Source organism: Chamaea fasciata, unplaced genomic scaffold (genome assembly GCF_029207755.1).
Source record: "Chamaea fasciata isolate MVZ Bird 193981 ecotype frontalis unplaced genomic scaffold, bChaFas1.0.hap1 SCAF_7, whole genome shotgun sequence".
In the NCBI taxonomy this organism is placed as follows: domain Eukaryota; kingdom Metazoa; phylum Chordata; class Aves; order Passeriformes; family Sylviidae; genus Chamaea; species Chamaea fasciata.
This window is the reverse complement of record NW_027094092.1, coordinates 24052127-24072810: the sequence shown is the minus strand read 5'-3', so window position 1 is coordinate 24072810 and position 20684 is coordinate 24052127. Positions and strand designations below refer to the sequence as shown.

The 20684-nt window shown below is 40.7% G+C and overlaps 1 protein-coding gene across 3 annotated transcripts in view; it reads right to left on the bottom strand.

Annotated features, from left to right (window-relative positions):
- The window catches only part of AMBRA1 (autophagy and beclin 1 regulator 1), a 126173-nt gene that overhangs the window by 83945 nt on the left and 21544 nt on the right, over positions 1–20684 (bottom strand). For all 3 annotated transcript variants that reach the window (XM_066188001.1, XM_066188003.1, XM_066188002.1), the window contains 2 exons: positions 9311–9397; positions 4747–4929 (listed from right to left, as the gene is read on the bottom strand). In XM_066188001.1, coding sequence (XP_066044098.1) covers positions 4747–4929; positions 9311–9397 — 270 coding nt within the window. The remainder of the gene's footprint in view (positions 1–4746; positions 4930–9310; positions 9398–20684) is intronic.

Below are 20684 nucleotides of genomic sequence, written 5' to 3'. Positions count from 1 at the left end.
TTCAGCAATCTCCAACCTTCCCTTCACTCAAACATTCCAAAGCCTCTGTCTCAGCCACCAAGCAAACCACATGCTTATTCTCACCACAACACACAAACCCCTGCTTGAAACTCACTTCTGCTGTTCCACTTGAGGAGCAATACAGAGAACAGAATCCAAAACCAAACCTACTACCCAAATACCCACTACTGAGTAACCACATTGCCACAGCCATTGTCTTCCCTTTTCTCTCTCACTGCATAATGTTAGTTCAGATACAATTGCATCTAGAAAGTAACTAATAAATATTGTCAAGTATCAGTGCCCCAGTCAAGGTTCCTGAGGATGCTAACAACAAAATACACTTTAAATGAAGACTTTCCAAAAGAGGGGTGATTGCCTGGTTATCTCACACAAATGTCTAATCAGACATGCACTTTCCTTCTTAAAACAAAAAGTTAAACCAGAATACCAGCTTGAAGTGGAGCACTAACTATGACACAAACCAGACTCCCAAACCAAACATTTCACCTACAAAGAGGCCCAAAAGAATCTACCACACTATTCTCCAAAATGAATGAAAATTACATACAAGACACTGAAAGTAAGACTTGCAGCTTTCATACAGAGGCAGTTGGCTGGCAGGTTGCAATCTTAGAACCTTTCAAGACAAGAGGCTGTTGTAAGAATTTAGATTTGGTAGTTCTTGCCAAGACAGTGTCAATAAAGCAGCCCAAAACAGCAGGAGGCAAGTATGACAGATACTCACCTATTTTATGCAGTTACAAGGAGACCCTTGCAAGCTGCCCGTCTGAGAAACCACAACTCTTGGTCCAGAACATGTCATAAACAAAAGGATTTTAAAGTGACAAATAAAGTCAAATAACATCACTCTGAATCTTGTAAGATTTCCCTATGTGATTAATCATCTTTGCAAATCAAGAGCCTGCTTCCAAAAAAACTAGAAGGTCCATTAGGGTCTCAGTAAAACAATGCCTACAGTTCTCATATTTTCTGTCTGAATGCTTGTGGTGTCTCAAAAGAAATTAAACAGATGAAGCACTAAAACAAGACTTCAGGCCTGTGAGGTAAAACCCATCTTGTTATAGACACAATGAAGACCTTCCTAGCCTGTGACAATAGCACAACTGAGTGGACCCACACTAGCACAAACCCTCTTACCAGGAAGGAAAAAGGATAAAACAGAACAGGGAAAAGCTGGAGACATGAAGAGAGTGTAATCTCCAAGCTCCCTCATATCTTTATTCTGTCAGGCAGCCCACTCTCAAAAGCAGACAGAGAAGTCAGCCACCATCACACCTTTAGCCTTAGCTTGAAAGCCTTTTTTGAACTGTAGTGAAGGGTTTGACTCAGGCTTTCGGAGCTGGTGCACTGTCCTATATATCTGCTCTTCAGTCTCACAGATGAAACAAACCTGTATGTCTGTATTTGTTCCCATAGTTACTGCAGACAAAAAGGGACATAGATGGCCAAAATTCACCTACAGAAACACCTTCATATTCTGAGTATGGTGACAAATTCAGAATTACAAATGAAAGAAATGAGATTGCACTATCCAAGGAGTCCTAGAAGCATCAGCCACAGCCTTCAACATCAGAGAGCTGTTCTAGACTAAAGAAAGTCTACAGAAGAGACCAAATCAAAATTCTTGAAAAAGTCAAAAGAAAATAGTTTAGCTTTAAAAATCTAAATTTTCTATGTGATGCAAACATAAGATACTCAAATAAGAACTTGAAATTAGAAAGTTCAAGTTGTATAATTTGTCTATGAAGAATCTGTTTTTACTAGTTATGATGGAAGACTAAAGTGATGTCATTCTTCATTCAGAGGTTCCTATTCCACAACTCAGGAAGCCTTTTCATTTTAGCTCAGGATTCTACTAAAGCTAACCTTAAAACCCACTCATATCAATCTATCTGGTAATAACCTAATATTACAATCTGTATATATATCACAAATTGTATTAAATGCTTTTATGAAGACATGACTAAGTTTACAGTCGACAGTTGCATTCAATAAGCAGTAAGATGACAACAGTGACAGGTTAAACACAGGGAGCACATGTAGAGAGAGAACATCTTATTAGACTGAGAAACACAGGTATAGTGTGTCTCCCTCCTCCTCCCCTGTCCATAAAAGCTCGTGTAAAAGAGGGATATTACTAACACCTATAAAAAACACGACTTCAGATTCTTATTCCAGCACTGCTCCTATTGTTATCGCAAACTAAATGTATTTATGAACGACTGAGACTCAGGAGAGGCTTTAACTGTAAATTTAGACACCATATGCACATTAACAGTGCATAGGCCAATAGGTAAACAAAACTGAAAAAAGACAAAATGAATGTTTGAGGAGGAAAAAACCCTCTAAATCCCACAAAATATGAAAGCACAGGAAGGCTTGTCTCCCAAGCATCCTGCACAAGCACAGGGTTCACTCCTTGCCCAGCATTCTATGCATAGTAAAACCAACTGGTGCTTCATATCCATTACATCTTTCTCCTAATCTCTGGGAAAGGAAAAGAGATTATTTACCAATTATATTAGCCAGATTAGAAAGATAAAGTACCAAGGCGATTTTCTGGCTTTTATGGAAAAATAAAGTTCCCTGTATTTCAGGAGAAAAGCATGAGCTGCAGACACCTAGACGCAGCAGCAACAACCTTCCCTATATCGAATCTGGAGACACAGGCAAGTCAGAGCATCTAAACCACAACAAGAAAAATCATCCATGAAGCAATACATGACTGCACAGGTGAACAAGCAAGGAAGGAGGGATACAGGAGCCAAAAGGAGAAGCAAGAACTCCGCAAGACATTTAATTGTGAAGTCTCAGCAGAAGAAATCAACTGAGTCACGACAAGTTCCAGCTCTAAGAACCCCTGCACAGCAGCCCTCTAATCAGCCAAGAGAAATAATGAAGCAGAGAAGTAAAAAAACAGCAGGTCTTGAAGGCACACAACAGAATTCGATATGAAATATTCAACCAACAAATTCAGGCACTGCGCATTAAGGAATAAACACTTCTTTTTGCTCAGTATGAAATGAAAGACAACCTGAGTATGGCTGATTGAATTGCTTCCCTGACTGGGTGCTCTTACTGTGTGAACATTATCTGCAGGGGAACACACTTTTCTACAGGCATTTGCCTGGCTCTGTGAATGAAGAACATACCATCCTTCAGTTCTCCAGAAGAACAAGCTGACCCAGACAAATAAAATGGAATAATGGAAACAGTAAAGTCTATGCCTGCAACACACCCACTTCACAAAAACAGGCCCAGCAGCCACCATCTTTCTGCTCTTCCAGACCACAAAGATGCTTGAGAAAATGCAGAAGAGTCACTGCATAATAGCTTATCTGCCCTCATTTAAATTTTAACAAACAAAGCCACAATGAGAGGGAAAGACATTCTCTCACCCTGAACTTCAGAATATTCAACTGCTGCAGCATGAAATGACAGCTTCACAGAAAACTTTCTAAGAAAAAAATAGTCTACCACCACTTAAAAGTTAGAAAGGGATTAGTACCTTGCTTTTGGGAATAGCTAGTGTGACTAGTGTCCTTCATAAAGGGACTTCACCCTCTCACAAAGGACACGGAGCTTTAACAACATGTCGTCTCAAGTATGTGCCTCTGCAGCAAGTGAATGTGCAAATTAAAATAGGAGGGAAGTTGACAGCATCCTTTGCTGGCAGCTGCAACATAACAACCCAGATTTTTTGAGGAGTTCACAGCTCCCATCAAACACACCTCCCTACTACACTATAACCATAGACTGCTTCTACAACCATGCTCATAATTACCCTATGTTTTAATTGCAGTATACACAAATTCAGTGAAATACTTGAGGCTACTCAGTGGAAATCCTATCTTTAAAAGGAAATTACTGAAGACAGGCTAGAAAGGTTATGTTCTCTTTGCTGCTAAAATGGATTTTAATCTAAAGTCCTGAGCTTTTGGTCTACATGCTATCTAAAGAATACATTACTATACTCTTCCATTTTTTAGAAAGGGTTTGCAGCAATTTTTTTGCTGGGATTACCACTGGAAGTCCAAAAGCAGATGTTAGAGAACAGACTTTAAAAGTTTGTCAGCAGAACCACGCAGAAGGAAATACAATGGCTAACAGGAATATTCTTCTAAGGTTTGGATGCAGATCTGTTCCTCACTCTGACACAAGAGGCCTTTCTCCCTCCTTACAGGAAACTAAGCCTTTACACAGATTCAGTGTCACCAAATTTTTAAAAAATCCCAAACCAAACAACAAAAAAACCAATCCCAGGCATGTCAGCTTATTTGACAAAGCTACAGAGATAGAGCAAGAAAAAGCAACAGGACATGTTTGTCTGTCTCCCATAGCCTTAGACCAAAAAAGTAAGTCTTGCAAAGCCTCTTAGTGACTCTTGTTCTGTCCCAAGATTTGACAACTCTAGCAAACTCTTGGCTCCCCATCTGTTCCATTGGAAAAAAAGACCCTCATTTTCTTTATTTAACCAGTCTTCTAACTGTGGTTGAGATATCCTAACGTGTTGAAGGTAGCCTACAACATCCTTCATTTTCATAACAGAAATGACAAGCAATCAAAATCAATTTTCAGCAATCAATACTCTATTTATTGATTGAATTACTTAACCTGCAAGAAGCCTAAGGTGTCTTTGATTGATAAACAGTAGGGAAGCAGAAAGTAGTCCTGTGCTGACAACAGATGCAAGCAAGAGGGCTAGGCAGCACACACACTCACTCAAAATCTTCAAATTCCAGATCGTTTCCCTCCACAGATGGGCTTGAGTTCTCTGAAGTGGAAGCAGAAGAGGAGGAAGAGCGGAGACGGTTTTGCTGATATCGCATAGAGCGCTGTCGAATACTGTCCCTCCGGGAAAGATACTGGATCATCCTCTGAGCGTAATACGCAGCAGGAGACAACCTGAGCAAGAAAAAGACACACAAATACTCCTTACATAAGTATAGAATGACAGCCAGTCCTAATTTTCCTTTTGAACTCCAAGTGCCAGGCCAGTAACAGCCTATCACAAGATTGTCTGCTTGTGTTTTACCCATAAGATAGAGTAAACAAAGAAAGCAAGGAAAAGTAATTTTCCCTTTATATGCTATACTCCCACGTGATCCCCTTTGCAAACAGAAGCACCACACCGTACCTACAGATAAAAAGCTCATCCACAGAACAGAGAAATTTGCTTCTCAGGACTCTCTGGAGCTCCCTGATTCATTTATTACCAGTTCGTTCAAGTAAGCTCAGCAAGCATCGCTTATAAGAACCAAGCCCAGTCCCGATGTGAACTCTGCCGGCAATGCCAAACAGCAGCACTGTTCAAATAAACGCTGAAGGAAGGTGCTGTTGTTCTGATGGTACATAGGGAGTACCATGGAATATCAAGCAGAAGAAAAAAAGGTTTCATATCTTTAACTACTTTGTAATCTAAATGGTAGGGATTTTATATAGTGGCAATTTCAGCAGATCCACTAGGTATATGTTAAGTGGAGCTTTAAAAGCCTTGCATCCCACCTGAAAGGAAATCTTTCCTCTGTAATTAACTCTAAATTCTCTCTCATGCATAACCTAGCATTTGTTTGCATCAGCTATCACACACCAGTATTACTCTCTTGAGACAGGCAAACGCATCCTCTCTTTTCCTACCCTGCGTATAGCCACAGCTCCTTGCACGTGTTTTCTGTGACACACTTACTCAGTGCTAAAATCCAGACACCTCAGATGCTTGATTTATCCCTTCATTAGCCTTACTTGGTTTGACTTGAATTCTAATTTGGGAGGATGACAAGTTTAGAAGACAGACTACAGGTTCAGGGGTGTAAAAACTTAAGCCAATAAGCATCCAAAGGGTAAGAGGAACAACACAATCAGCTTGATTACTCCTGAATCTTTTATGCACTGTTAAATGAGTTAAACCTGTTCATGCTTACATAATGAAGGCAGCTTTGCTGGACAAAAGCATCACTTCTCTTTACTCCCCACACTTCTCTCTTGTCGCCAAAAGACTTAATAGGCCAAATAGGAAAAAGCAAGGCATTACAGATGCACATTCATAAATGAGGAGCTGTTCTCTCCTCTGGGCTTTTCCGTAAGCCAAAGGCTTTGTGCACGCCTAAAATTAAATCTACAGCATAATAAATACAGAGAAAAAAAAGGAGAAACATGGAAACAAGACAAACACTGGAAAACATGAACAGTGGCCTCAGCAGCCCAGCAGTGTAACCACTGAAACTTTTCTTTTTCCTAGTATCACACCAAGGGAGAATTTTACAGAAGAATATGAAGAATGAGTTTAGCAGTTTTCTAAAATTATGCAGGACACCAGAAGAAAAAATACGGTGACGCTTGTTAGAAGAAAGAGTAGGCAATAAAGAGTGGCCATAACCAATGACAAGATGCCAGATTCAGCTTCCTGACAGCACATGGTGTGTACAGTGAATAGACTGTGAAAAAGATCTCCAAAAACAACACAAGAAGCTTAAATCTGATACACAGAGAGAAAGGTGTAAGGGATAAAATACTTTCTAGCTGCTTAGATTTTTTTCTAGAGATATATCCAACAAAAACCCTGTGATGCTTGATATATGCAGTCTAGGAGCATATATAATTCTTATTGAGTATTTCTAATTAAAAAAAACGTTACTATAGGTGCTATTTGATGACAGCTTAGTTTGATTCTTCTGTAGTTATTTTCTGAGCCCAGTACATATGGAAACTGTGGAGAATGACAGAAGAGCCAAGCTGACCTTAGTGAAGTTCAGCAAGGCCACTAAAAATACTGCTGCAGTCTATATCAAAATAATTCATTCTAAATCTGAGGGAACTTCAAAAAATGTTCTCCCCGCCTCACTGTTGACCTAGGTTATTCAAATATAGCACCATTACAGACAGCAAACGAAGAAACAAAGCTAACACATACACACACTCAAAAATAAATTTTTCAGATCATGTAGTTTATGTACTCTAAAAAAAGACTCCATTGGAGACACCTTGGTCTTAAGGAGGCATATATATTTAATATAAATTTAAAACACATAAACACACACAAACATATATAGATGCTTATTAATAGGTATAGATGTGTTTCTTTCACCTATGTTTCACTCTTCCACCTTGTTATTTAACTTCTCAAAGACAGAACTTTACATTTGGAACTTATGATGCTACAAAAAACCCTTCAAAATGCAGTAACTCTCCTTTTAATCACTTTTCAAATTTCTAACTAGTTAAAGGGACAGTTAAAAATATCCTACTAGCCCAGCACACCAGTAAGGTTTATAGAGAAAGGCTCTAATCCTATCCCACTCAAACTTCCAGCTGGTACTGATCACGCCTCTATGAATCTCATCCTCTGAAAAGGACAGCGATATTTACTGGAACAAATTAACCCTCTCAGAAGAGTTTTGAGACTGGACCTTTCTTCCAAGGCTCCTTGTAAACTCAAGCTACTATAGATTCTACCACAGCCTAAAACCACTTGAACTGTCACATGAAGAGCACTGTATCAGTTCTAAAACGGCTTCAAGTAGAAAAATATTTTTGACTATGCCCCTTATGCTAGGAAATGTCTCAGGGCACTGATCCCTTTTCATACATTTTATTGAACTTCATCATAGCAGACATCTGACAGAAAGGGGAAAAAAAAATAGATACCTAGGCAGACCCTCCTTTTCTTTTTTTAGAAGGCAGATCCCAGAGAACTAGAATCAGATCTTAAAATCTCTGCTCTATCAATCTGCCTGCTTTCGACAATGCATTCCAGAAACAAGGAATGGTGCACTTCTAGCAATACAGCAGCTTTTGGGACTCAAAAATTAACCTGAATGCAGTAATAGCTTTAAATAAACATTTGCAAAATGTAATCTTCATCTTTGCAGGCAAATCAATCCCTTTACCTGCCATTTAACCAACTGCCATTTAGAAGCTTTTACATTTATCAGCATTTCTGACATGCAGTTGCCAATACCTTCAGCAGTCACCTAGGCTGATTTTCCAAGGATCTTATATTTAGGCAGCACACTCCACCTTACTTTCACTTCACTCCACTTGCGTTTACATCATTCCTAAGCCTCTGATTTATCTTTATAAGGCAGCTTTCTTCATGATAAATGGAAAAAACCCAAATATAAGATTTCATCTCTACAAGGCTTGATCCACAGAGACAGTTAGGAAGGAGTTATTTACAAACACAATTACACCATCTGGCCAGTTTGCAACACAGCCTTTTATGGCAGAACTTGTACTTAAGAGTATCATCTGTATAAAAATGCAGATTTTCTGGTTAATGATGATGAAAACAAGATAAATACCCCCCCCCCTCCAAACCTGACAAAACAACAAAACTCCTTCAGCAACTCAAGACTTAATTTTCAGTGGTATCCCTGTACTCTTCTGTACGATAAATCCTAGTAGCCTCCAATTCATGCAGCTATGCAAGAGGTTCCCCAAAAGGCTAAATCAGATATATTTTACACTTACTAAATTTCCTCATTCATAGCTTTCCTAAACCCATCTAAAGAAAGCTTATTTGTCATGATTTATTCTTTGAAAGTTTTCAAAGCTGCTTGCTGTTCACGATTCTATCATTTCTTCTGACAGAGTCTTTGGGTCACATTATCCCATCTGTTGCTTTCTTAATACACTAAATAGAAACTGCAAAGATCATTTCTTTCCATTTTTGATAACTGCCACATTTGCTTTTTCTAGTCCTCTGAAACACTCCCACCTCTTTTGAAGATTAAGCAGCCCTACAGGTGTTTCTATGTCTAATGTCAATGATTCATGACTCTTCAAAAATAATTGTCAGCATTTTCTTCTTAGTTAAGTATACATAACCTTCTGGCTATGCTCTCTTGTACAGATACATTTATGGAGACAATTCATGCTTCCAAGCACGTTGTCTGCTCACACCAACTCCTAACTCCCTTTACTGCATTCGTTCTTCCTCCTGAATAGACTATTTGTTTTTTAATTCATTTTTCTTCAAAAGAGACTTTTAAAATATTAATATAGCTCATTTACTGTTGGACCTGTTTGCCACCTAGTGTTCTCTATCCCAAATGATTTCATGAATTCTTATGTGTTTACTTCAACCGTAATTCCTTCCTGTTTTCCTCATTTCCCCCCAGACTTAACAGCATCTGCTCACTTGTTTTGCTCTCTTTCCCCATGGCAAGTCATTAGGAAGGAGATAAGCCCAATATTAGAACCACTGCCAGAGGTTTCAGTGAGTTATACTGAAGTTATGCTTTTGCATATAAAACTTTAATGCCTTTAGACTGCATTTAGATCTTACCTGGCTGGATCTGGGTAGATCGGATGTTCCCGGGACCCTGCTCCATCATAGCGAGATAATGAAATGAGGGAAGACTCCAGCAACCTCCTGGAAAGGAAAAACAAATTACAACATCAAAGACCATTCAGGAACATCCCTCCTATATGTGACCTACTTTCTGAAACCTCTTAAGACTATTCCTATCACTAGTGCAGAGAATTCTGCAACATCCACACAGGTATTCAAAGTTTTATATTCTCACTGCACAGGAGAAAGAACACCTCAGGCAAGGAAGAAGAGTGGTCCCATATCCATGTCCAAGTTCCAAGAGACAGATGCAGATGTCACTTCTCTGAAGACAACCCATCCCTATATGTCAGGTCTACAAACACTACCACTGCCTTGGCTATCTGTCAGATTCTTACCTACTCGAAGGTGGCTACACATGGAATGGGCCAGGGGGCACGGGACAAAGAACACACGGGAGCATGTGGACTGTAAGGGCACCACTGGTGTCTATTCGTAGTAAGATCTTGAATCTTAGTCTCAAGGCTCTGAAAGAGAGGTTTTCAACTACAAAATTTAAAAATGTTCTTTTCCTCTATATTGTAATCAGCCACAGGGAGAGATACCAAATATTCACTCAAGAAGTAACTGTATGCAAATGCAGCCAGATAGCCTGAAAATATGAGAAGTGAGACTGAGTCATGAAGGCAGCAGAATCAAAAGTATATATCAGGAACGTGTCCCCCACCCTGGCTTCTAGATGCACCTCTGTCTAGCTTCTGTCATAAATCAGCATTGTTTCAAGACTCATGGCCTGTTGCAGCCATTAGATTAACACAAGAGAGATGATTTGGGGCAGGTATAAGAAGCGGAAAAAACAACTTTCACAGTTTATAAGATTGCTGAGTTCCCTTTCAGGTCTTTCTACCTCAGAACTCCCACTAAATTTTGTTTTCCAGTCTGTAACTTAATGAAGGAGGTTGTGGTTTGAAAGTCAAAGAGGTCCAACACCATATCTGTTCTGCTCACTCACACATACTCTTGAGAAAGATTTGAATCTTTCAGTCTTAGCCCCACACTCATAATAATCCATTAGCCTTTGCAGTGCAGGACAGCAAGTATCAACACAGGAAGCAGGAGGAAGGATAAAATCCACACCCAACTTCCCATTTCTAGCCACATAAAGACAGTGGAATTGTAAATGAGACATATTTTTTTCCAAGCAGCAGCCCACCCATCAGGATCTCAAGAAAAAAATTTACTGTCTCCCAGCAATGAAAAAGAAAATTATTTCAATTTTACATTATAGATCTCAGAATATATGAGAATTCAGAAAACAGCGAGAGATTGCTTCCGTTTCCCCGCTGGAAAGGTCTGTGTCAGCTTGAGAAACTCAGTACTTGCTGCAAAGCACTGACACTATGCATAAGGCAAGAAATCCTGTCCTTTCTAGCACAATGGTTGTTCAGCAACTACTTGTCTTATCCAAGAACAGTTATTAAGTCTCTTAAACTTTGAGATTAATTAATTCCCCTGGTTCCTAGGTTAGTGAGTCAAAAGCTCTAACATTCAGTACTGCTAGATATTATGAATCCCTTGGCTATCCAAAATGTCATTATATTTCAATCCCGTCTTACCAAACCCTTCCATTCTGCTCCAACTACATATCAATTTGTGCAAAAAGCAGCCAATCCAGAACAAACAGTGCTACAGCTTTCCGAGGTATACCTGAAGTCCTATACCTGAGAGGTAGACAAGTATACCTATTACTTGCATCACATAAAAACCGCTTTAATTCCTTCTAGGGAAAAGGCAGACAGATTAAAATTAGCAGAAGGGATATTCTACCTACTCAGGCAGCTGGTCCCTTCTAAATCACTGGCTCAGAGTTCAGAGACTAGGTTATGCCACTGCAATACCAACACGCTTTTAAGAAATCTGCTTTTCTAAGCTGCTCCAAAACCAGCCTTTTGCAAGCAACCTGGATATGCCAAAGCTGCCACCCTACTGGAACATCCTGCCTGATTACTGGACTTAGTCAAGGAGAAAGAGCTTCCAGAGCATGCATATTCTGGTAGGGTAACAAACCTAGAAACAGCTTCCTCCTAATGTGAGCAATGCCTAAGGTGTTTTGATAACGTGTACACACAAATAATCATCAAACTCACCCCTATCAAAAGTCTTGGTGCCCACACGCTACACATCCCACCTTCCTTCCCGGATTTTCAGCACCTGTCCATGAAGTGGCACAGTAAAATCAAAGCCACAAGGGAAGATGACCAGTACACACTGCATGGCCTGGCAAACGCAGTTAGAAAGAAGTCTCCTGGTATTCTCCACCCATATTTGTCTTCTCACCTTTGGAAAAACTGGCAACTGCCTAGGATGATCATTGACTTTGAGGGATCACCTTCAGAAAGCATCCAGCAGTTATACCGAAAGAAATCAAAATCTATACTAAGCAGAGGACACCACAAGGGTGCAGGAGCAGGACACACATCACTGTAACTTGCTGTGGGTCTGCCAGGAGGCCCTCTGCTTGGCTTCGGAACAGCACTTTTGGGAATCTATAATTCTCACCACTACACTGCAACAGATCCTTGAAATAAATATTTGAAGAATCTTGCTATAGCAGGTACTTGGCACCTCAGATGAGAATGTGTATGGGTTACTTTAGTAACCAACAGCTGCCTGAGCCACAGGATGGCCAAGTGTCCAGGTAAAGAGACTTCCTCTGGGCTTCAGTAGCCCTGCCACTACCTGAACAGGCTGCAACTCCATCCCATGCAGCAACAAAAGCTACTGCAGCAGGAGCATCTCCTTCACCAGAAGGGGTCCCTTGGAAGACCAGTAGTTACTGGGTAGTAAGGAACAGGATTACAAACTGTTAAACACATTCCCCAGAACCCCCTCTGAGCTTGCACTGTCCAAGCTGAATGGTCTCAGTTAAGACAGCCTTTCCAGCAAGAGCCTTCCAAGACCAAATCCAGCCCCTGCACTACCTCACACTGAGGCACACAGGCCACATAGGAGAGCCACATTCAGATCATGTGGACAAAGATAATTAATTCAGTTAACAGTAACAGCTAAAAGCTAGAATTGATTTTAAGTCTGATTAGTAGATGTTAATTATCCTACAACTGTGCCCTCTCAGATCACAGAGCAATGAACAGAGGGATAAAAATACACATACACTGAATTTGAAAAAAATTCGAAACAAGGCAACAAGCAATCTCCTGAGATCCAGACAGACCATCTCTGTGCTTAATGCTCCAGAGAATAACAATATCTGTACTGAGGCAGAGTACTAAGCACAATTAAAATCCACTTTTAACTAACGCATTCTAGACTTAGCCCTTGAGACCCAAAGTTACAAATCCAAATGCATTTAGTACTGACAAATGGGTTCAATAATAGACACACTGCTATAATCCTCAAAGTGTGTCATCTGTGTCACTGGTAATGTAACCAACTGTCCCTCAGGAAGGTGCAGATAAATATTCTTAAAGTAAGTCATGCTGCACTCTGCCAAGTCCTAGGTGTCACCCTCATAGCTTCTGGCATCCAAAATCCCAAAAGAGACACAGGCTGTTTTCAGTAAACCCAAGGTGAAAGGTAGTCCACAGTAAACCTAAGGTTGGGAGCAATTCCGCTAAGGAAGACAAACATAATCCATGGATGAAGAGAAGTATATCTGTTGCAGTAAACAGCTAGACACTAAACATTTAAGTTTCCAGCAGAGAAGCATGAAAAGAAAGAACAGAAATGCATATTGCTTGTATCTCCTTTTGAAATATTTCAGCAGATCATGCTTGACTCCTGAATCCATTCTGCAGCTTACAGCAACCTCCTCCTCTCCCACATCCCCCATTTTTGCTATCCAGATATATAACAGGCTAACACTAGGCTCTATGGAAGCAATTGCTCCACTATCTCTGTCTAGACAATATGAAATTGTCACAAATGACATCTAAAGTACAATTAGCAGAGAAACTGCAATTTCTACTCTCTTCCCCCGCTCACCAGGAAAAAAAAAAATCACACATTATCATCCTCCAGGTTGTCAGTCAATCCTGTAAATGATGAAGATTAACTCTGCTCACCCTGAGCGATGCTTCTGTCCCAGCTTGCTAAATTAGGAGGGGGATTGTAGTTCTTATTGGGTTTATTTTTTTTTATTAAAACTACTACAAGATATAAATTGCCTCTGTTCAGCAGCATTGAAATCTCAACTCTCTGATTGAGACCAGGCTCCCTTTCTGTCAGACATCAATAGCTCTGGAACTGCTGCTCTGCACTTGCTCTGTTAACTCAGGTCAGCAGCCATCACTAGCAAGGGGGTAACGGAAGCGGACTCCAAGTCACAGGACACCTCTAGACAAGGGAGAGAGAAAGAGTGCACAGATACAAGACATTACAAGCATAAGAGGAAGATTTTTCAGGAATGAAGCTGAATGCCAGAAATTGAAGTTCGAGGGGAAAAAAAGTTTCTGAAGCAATCTCCTCGTAGCACATCAGCCATTGGGCTATACCCCCATTCTCCGTAGGGGGCTGAGGATCACCACCAAAACCTTTTGGGAAAGAGTGATTCATCTCAGCAGGCTTTGAGAAGATACTTAACTGCAGCTTTAACTTCAGTAATAGTTTAAGGATATGCAATCCCCACACCACATCTTAGATTTGCTGTCACAGCATGAGCGTTACTGAGTAACACTACTCCAAGCCACACTGAGGGAAGGGTTTTCCTCCCCATCCAGAAGGGAGGTGTTAAGAAACAGCACTGAGGTTGTTTCCTTAGAATCAAAAGGGTGTTCAGTCAGCTGCCATCCTCCAAAGCTGCTCTATACCAACAACCAGGGCAAACCAGTAAAATGAAGCACTCTTAAGGACAGCAATCACACCTACCCCACCCCTACTGCCAGCCTTCAGCTATGAGGAGAGCTGAAAACAGAAAATTCCTAGTTATCCTTAGAAGGAAAAGTACATTGATGACTCTTGGCAGCCTCTGACTTTCCTCCTCTGGTTTTATGTCTTCCCTGAAAAGATTTTTATATTGCATAGTGCCCATTCGGAGGTGAAAATTATCACACTACATATTACATCCCTTTTTCAGCCCTTCAACTTACAGCCAGCACTCAGTTCCCCTAAGTCCTCATCCCTGTGAATGTGCTCCTGTGGCTTCTTGCAAGAAGGTAAAGAATAGCAACAGTTTCAAACAATATTCCCTTCAATCTTCTTCCTCTTACAGACAGGCAATGCATAACCTAAAGATAAGAAAGCTAAAGCAAGAAAACAGCTGAATGTTCTTCAGCGCTCCAATAACACCAATACCATCCCATAAACCTTGAACTCAATTAACTGTTAACAAACCAAATTAATTCTTGGAGATCAATTATAGCCTTGATAGAGCACTAGAAAATTATTTTAAATAAAAACCTCAAACAACCCAATCCACTGGCTTTCTTTCCTTTTCCTCAGAAGAATTGGAAAAAATAATTTCAGACATCTGTATTGTGTTGCCTACTTTCAAAAAGCAAATTGAAATCACGTAAGCAGAAACCATCAAGCATTTTGCTCCACAGCTTCATTTTCCATAAAAGTTTTGTAGTCCTTGTCAAACAGAAAAACACTGTTGCTCTTCACCAGTTTCATATTCAAGCTTAAAATAAAAAAGCAATCAGTATGCAGTTCTAAAGATTGCCTGAAAAAAATGATTTCTAAAATTAAGTTCTTAACATAATCTTCTCTGATACCTCTAAGCTAACATTTCTAGACTGCTTCAGCTTTCACATGGTTATGGTTAGACATATTTAGCCTGGCATCAAGACTGGATTAAGACAGGACAGAAACAGATGATTAAGAGAAAAAAATATAGTTGAACAAAAGGATCAAGCTTTTCTTAAGATAGCTGTAACCATCTAAAAGACATAAATAACCTGAAATTATCACTACTCATTAAAACCTCAACAGTCACTTTTACAGTTCTGAGTTAGCTCCTCCATCCCCTTGTTCACAACTGTGCCAATCCTAGAGTTGGAGGCTGTCTTTCTATCCAAACCCTGTTAGGCATCCTTTACATCACCCTTTTTTTTTTTAAGTTATTCTATACAATGAGCAACCTTTGCAAGATAATTTCCTTTTTATAGGGAAAGCAGAGATGCAATATGTGATCAGAGACAAGTTCCAAACATAGCCTTTGTAGAACACTTCGGCCTGTTTGTGGGAAAGAACTTGTGTTAACTCTGAAGGTACATCTCGGGACAGAGAAGACATCCTTCCCAGCTGGAGGTGCAGAGTTGTTCAGAGGAGCAGGGCTGATATAAGGCAGAAGTTATCACAGAAAGTGACTATTTCCCCCTTCACTGATTCTGGGCAAGAATTCCGTAGAAAACAAACTGTAAGGATTTCTCAGTCAGAAAAGAGCACATAAGGTCTTCACCCAAGATGGGAAGGAATGCAGAGAAAAAGAGCACAATTACACAAAACAAGGAAGTGTCAGTAAGAGTTTGAACAGCAGAAATGAGCATTGGGATTTGAGTTCTCCTAATTACAAGATGGGGAGCAGAGTTTCAAGAAAAACATGGTTAATTAACCGTTTAAACTTACTTCAATTTAACTAGAAAGTAATACCACATGATGAATTGCTCTATTACAGCACCTCTGCTCTTGGACTAGGAACTCCAATTTCCATTTACCACCTGATGCCGCAGGAGTTACACAGCACCTTTAGAGCTCATCAGGGGGAAAGCGGGTGGCTTTACAGAAAGTGACAGATTCTTTTAAGAAGATTCAAGGCTGCACTGTTAATCTATTACTTCACCTGCTGAAAAAGGCCATTCATCAGAACAAAAGAGGAATGAGCATTATGCAGAGGTCCTCATCATACAGCATATCTGGGGAACGATTAGTTCATTATTTCAACAATCAAGAGGGGACACACATCCATGACAGACATTAAAAGGGTCAACATCAGCTACAGCAAGCAGCATTGATTAGTTTTGGCAATACTCCAACATGAAAAGAACAATGAAAGATCTTGCACTTCCATTTTGCAGGGGCAAAGCTTGAGGGACAGGAGGGGAGAAGAAATTAAAATCAGTTCAAGCTACTGCACATGCTATTTTGGTCTACAGTGCAGTTTCACACCAGTGCCCAGGATGGGGCAGGCACCCGCGCCAAGCTGAAGACAGACATCACATTTCTCCACCTAGACCCTTAACAACATGCCATTATACCAGAAATTCAGCTAGGTCTAGTTATCACAAAGTTTAAAAGCAAGGCCAGAACATAGCCAACACACTGAAATCCCTCAGCCTGCAGACAGCTTTACTCTTCTAAGGGCTCTTCTGCCTACCTTCATCTGTATGTCTGCTTCAAATTCTCCTTGTTCTGGGAGTTCCCAACACCACAGACCCTGTGGACAGCAGAAATCTCTGCATACCCACACACGCAGATCTGCGTCAGCTTCTGGGATAATTACATACAACTTGTGTTTCTCCATAGGGAATTGAAGAGGAGGTGTCTCTTGAGGGGGCAGAAGCCATACTGTTATCTCCATAGGTTTCTAAGGCTATGAAAACAGAGGTCTCATCACAAATCAAGCAATTCCTTTAAAATGCTCTTGTTCACGCTGGAGTAATAAAGTCAGGTCAACAGATGACTGGCGGGTAGTTCAGTCACTTAGTCCAGCCTTCCCACTTCAGGGAGACAGGGGAATGATTTCATACTAATGCATTTCAAGCAGAAAAATGAGTCAGTTTCCTGGCAGATAATGAACCCTGTATATTTACAGCCCTCAGTTTCAGCAGGTGCTCTCTCAAGAAGAGCAAGGGAGGAGGTCACTTACATCACCACACAAACAGCCATTTGGTGCAATCAGTTAAATATGTATGTGGAAGATGTTTAAAATGCATGTTAGCTATTCAACAGACCAGAACAGCTCAACTGGAGAAATCTAGAGTCATTAGTATTTTCGTTACAGTTGTTTTACTGAGTCAGATCACAGGTCTCCCTCCCTCCTCTTGCTCCAGGCCCACAGATTAGATGAATGCTGCCCTACTGCAAGTCCTCCAGCCCAGATTCTGTAACAACGAGCAAATAATTGGATAAAGGCACTTTGTCCTCAGACACACCACGCTGTGAGCATTTCTAAAGAGCATGAAGAGTGAGTGCACACACAAAGTATATGTAAATTGAATGCATATCTAAAAATTACAGGGTTGCATTACAATAAAAAGGCACACTACACTGCCAACATCTCCAGCTCTTCCCCCCAGTGAAGAAAGCTAGAGAGAACTTTTAGATGAGCAAGCAGGCCTGAAACAGAAGGTCTGAGAACCTGCCCAAAACTTGTTTCTTGGCAAAAAGCAAAAACAAATTGAAACTTAGACATTGTTTTAATGTGACTTACCTGAAGCCAGACTATAAACTCTAAAAATCACAGCTAGATAGTTTAAGCATCTCACAGACCTCCACTAATCATAAGCTGAGCATCATCCCCTAGACAGAACACAATTACAGGAACTCAAAGCACATAGGTAAAAAAAACGAAACAGGAGCAACTGTACCCGGTCAAGTGAGCTTGTCTGGACATGCTGCCCAACCTGCAGCAGCTGGATCAGGTGGCTGCAGGGAAAGTATGTGCAGACAGCAGAGGAGACAGACATCCCAACAAAGGATGGCTTTCAAGAGAGGGAAGCTATTCACACTTCTTCCTTCTCTGTAGGAAAGTTGAGAACTGATACGTTTTACGGTATCCTCAAATAGCTATCTGTTTGAAGTCAGCTGTCTTTAAACTTCTGAGCAATTTGTGTTTATTCAAGATCTTTGGTCTACAGCCATCTCAAATATGCATTCCTCCAAAAAACAAACCACCCCACAAAAAAACCTGCCCAAAACAACCAACACCCACCCACCCACAAAAAACCCCCCACAACCCAATAAAAAAACACATACACACACACATACGCACATGCACACACAAAACCGCCACCAAAAAAAACCCCAAACCCCACCCAACTGTAGTTCTCAATAGAAGCAAAAATAAAAGCCAGTTTGGAAGCATATACCGTTTCCATTCACACTAAAACATCACTTTAATTCAAATTCAGTAAGCTTCCTTGCTGCCACACTGCAGCAGGTGAAATTCCAGAACAGTTCCCACAGAAAAGACACTAGTAGGGAAAGAAGTTTCTGTTATCTGGAGATTGCAGAGGAACAAACTTTACCCATTTCTTCTATAGGTGAACTCCTCATTATTAGGCCTGGACTTAGAAGAGGGGTGGAAGAAGGGCAGTGGTTCAAATGGGAAAATACCATGAAGATATTTGAGGAGTTACTTCTATACCTGCCTAGTTTGCAAGTCAAGCTGTTACAAGAAACACATGGGGAAAAGAATTTCTTTTAGTCCGCTACAGTCATTGCTGCGTATTTAAATTCAGGGCAAGAAAAAGAAAGAGCAGCTTACGCCTCTCTGCAAGTTTGGAGAAGGCTGCAGGTACACGTCCAGCTTTCCAAAGCACTGGGGGAAACTCGGCAGCAGGGAGTGACCTCTATTATTTATTGCAAAAAGGGAAAGCACAAGGCATCACTTTTCTCGCCCACCAACTCTCAGCGAAGAAGAATAGGGCTCTAGCAACCCTACATTATTCTTAAATCAGGAAACTAGCAAAGGCAGGGGAAGGAATATTTGTGCAAGAAAACAGGCACTTTTTTCACTTGTTCTTCCATATAACTAGAAGCATACTAAAGAGCTCAAACTTCTAGAACTTCAGTAAAACAGTCCTTCCTGTCCACACAGGGACAACAGGCTTGGTCTAGAAAAAAACCACAAGGATGGAAGGGTGGCAGCAATAACCCCAGAGCTCACACTGGCATTAACTGACTATTTCGATATCATGGCAGCCTCTCCTATAGTTCAGATTATCTTTACAGTCTCATGATAAAACTAATTTGTATTTTCTGTTTTTAGTAAAGGCCAAACAAACAATACTCACCAAGTTTGTCCACAGCCCGCACATCTCACACATAAACACTGCTAATTATCATGTTCAGATGCTCACGTCACCTTCAAACTATCATTTCACTTTACATTCACAACAGACAAATTAGAAAAACAGAGTCTTTGTTCGCTCTTACACTGTTAGTCTGTGTCCTGGCTAATGTTTACAGAAATCATTCCCATACCACACAGTTCTGGCTTTCTCCCCTCAAGCACGTCTTCCCATGCACAAACCCAAACCTCCTCCCTCTGCTTGTAAATCCATTTACCCCAATACTCTCATTAACTGCTGAGATATTACTTATCTCTATCACCACCATTTTCAAGAATTGTAAGAAAGCATCTTTGGAATTATTTCTTACCAAGCCTGGTAACACAGCACAGCATGAACTCTTCCAAAACTATCACAGTGCACATGGAGGCTACAAGGCTTGTCAGAAAAATCCTTCTTTCCACAGCACTGGTAAGGTCTACACACTGTAACTTTAAACAAAATGCTGAGCTCAAACTACAAATGGCTGGACACAAGGCTAAGCAAGGTTTCCACAAGTAACAGGTCTGAACAACGAGTCAGGAAAATTATGTTGGGTAGGTCTAGATTTAGCACAGGCGACATTCCCACCCATGTGCAGTCTGAGCCGCCAGCCTCCTCTCCACAGCTCAGGTGTGCCCTTCTTCTGTTCAAGCCTCCCTTTTCTCTGTGCCACTATATATATTAAATACTTGAATAAGCAAGCTGCAACTTGCCACTTTAAGCAATCAGGGGAAAAAAACAGCAACTACAAGGATTTTGAGAAATAAGGAATGGAACAAAAGGCAGAATACACTAGGTATGTGTTCTGTCTCCACCATAAAACACATTTGTAGCTTTAAATAAGGTAATTCCCTCCTGCTTTATTTCCTCTCCCCCAAGAAGTAAAGTGAGTAGCACTACCCTCCTCTCTGATTTTGATGGTAAATGTCAGTCACAGAACTGTGTCTTCCTCGGCAATTCTGTATGCATGGCAGGGGACGAGGAAGCGTTCTGGTTGTTTAGTTTTTAAAGCAAGGATATGAGTGACATTCACCCTTTCATTCAGCGCTTTGCACAGTGAGAAAGTTACCAGAAGTCAGTACACGCAGAGATCCGATCAGCCTTGGTCATTTACATCAAAAACCAGAGCTGCACGTAAGAAGCACAGGCTCTGCCGGCATGAGCTAAGGAACAAAGACTGCAAGAGAGACTGTACTCTTTGCCATTTCACATACAGCACTGATCACTGCTGGGCAGGAATGGGGTTGCTCCTACCCTGTCAATCCACTTTAACCACAGACTGGTCCCAATTCGACCACAAGTCAGCACTGTATCTACAACTTAGAGCAGGGAGAGGCATCCCCTCAAGGTCTTGA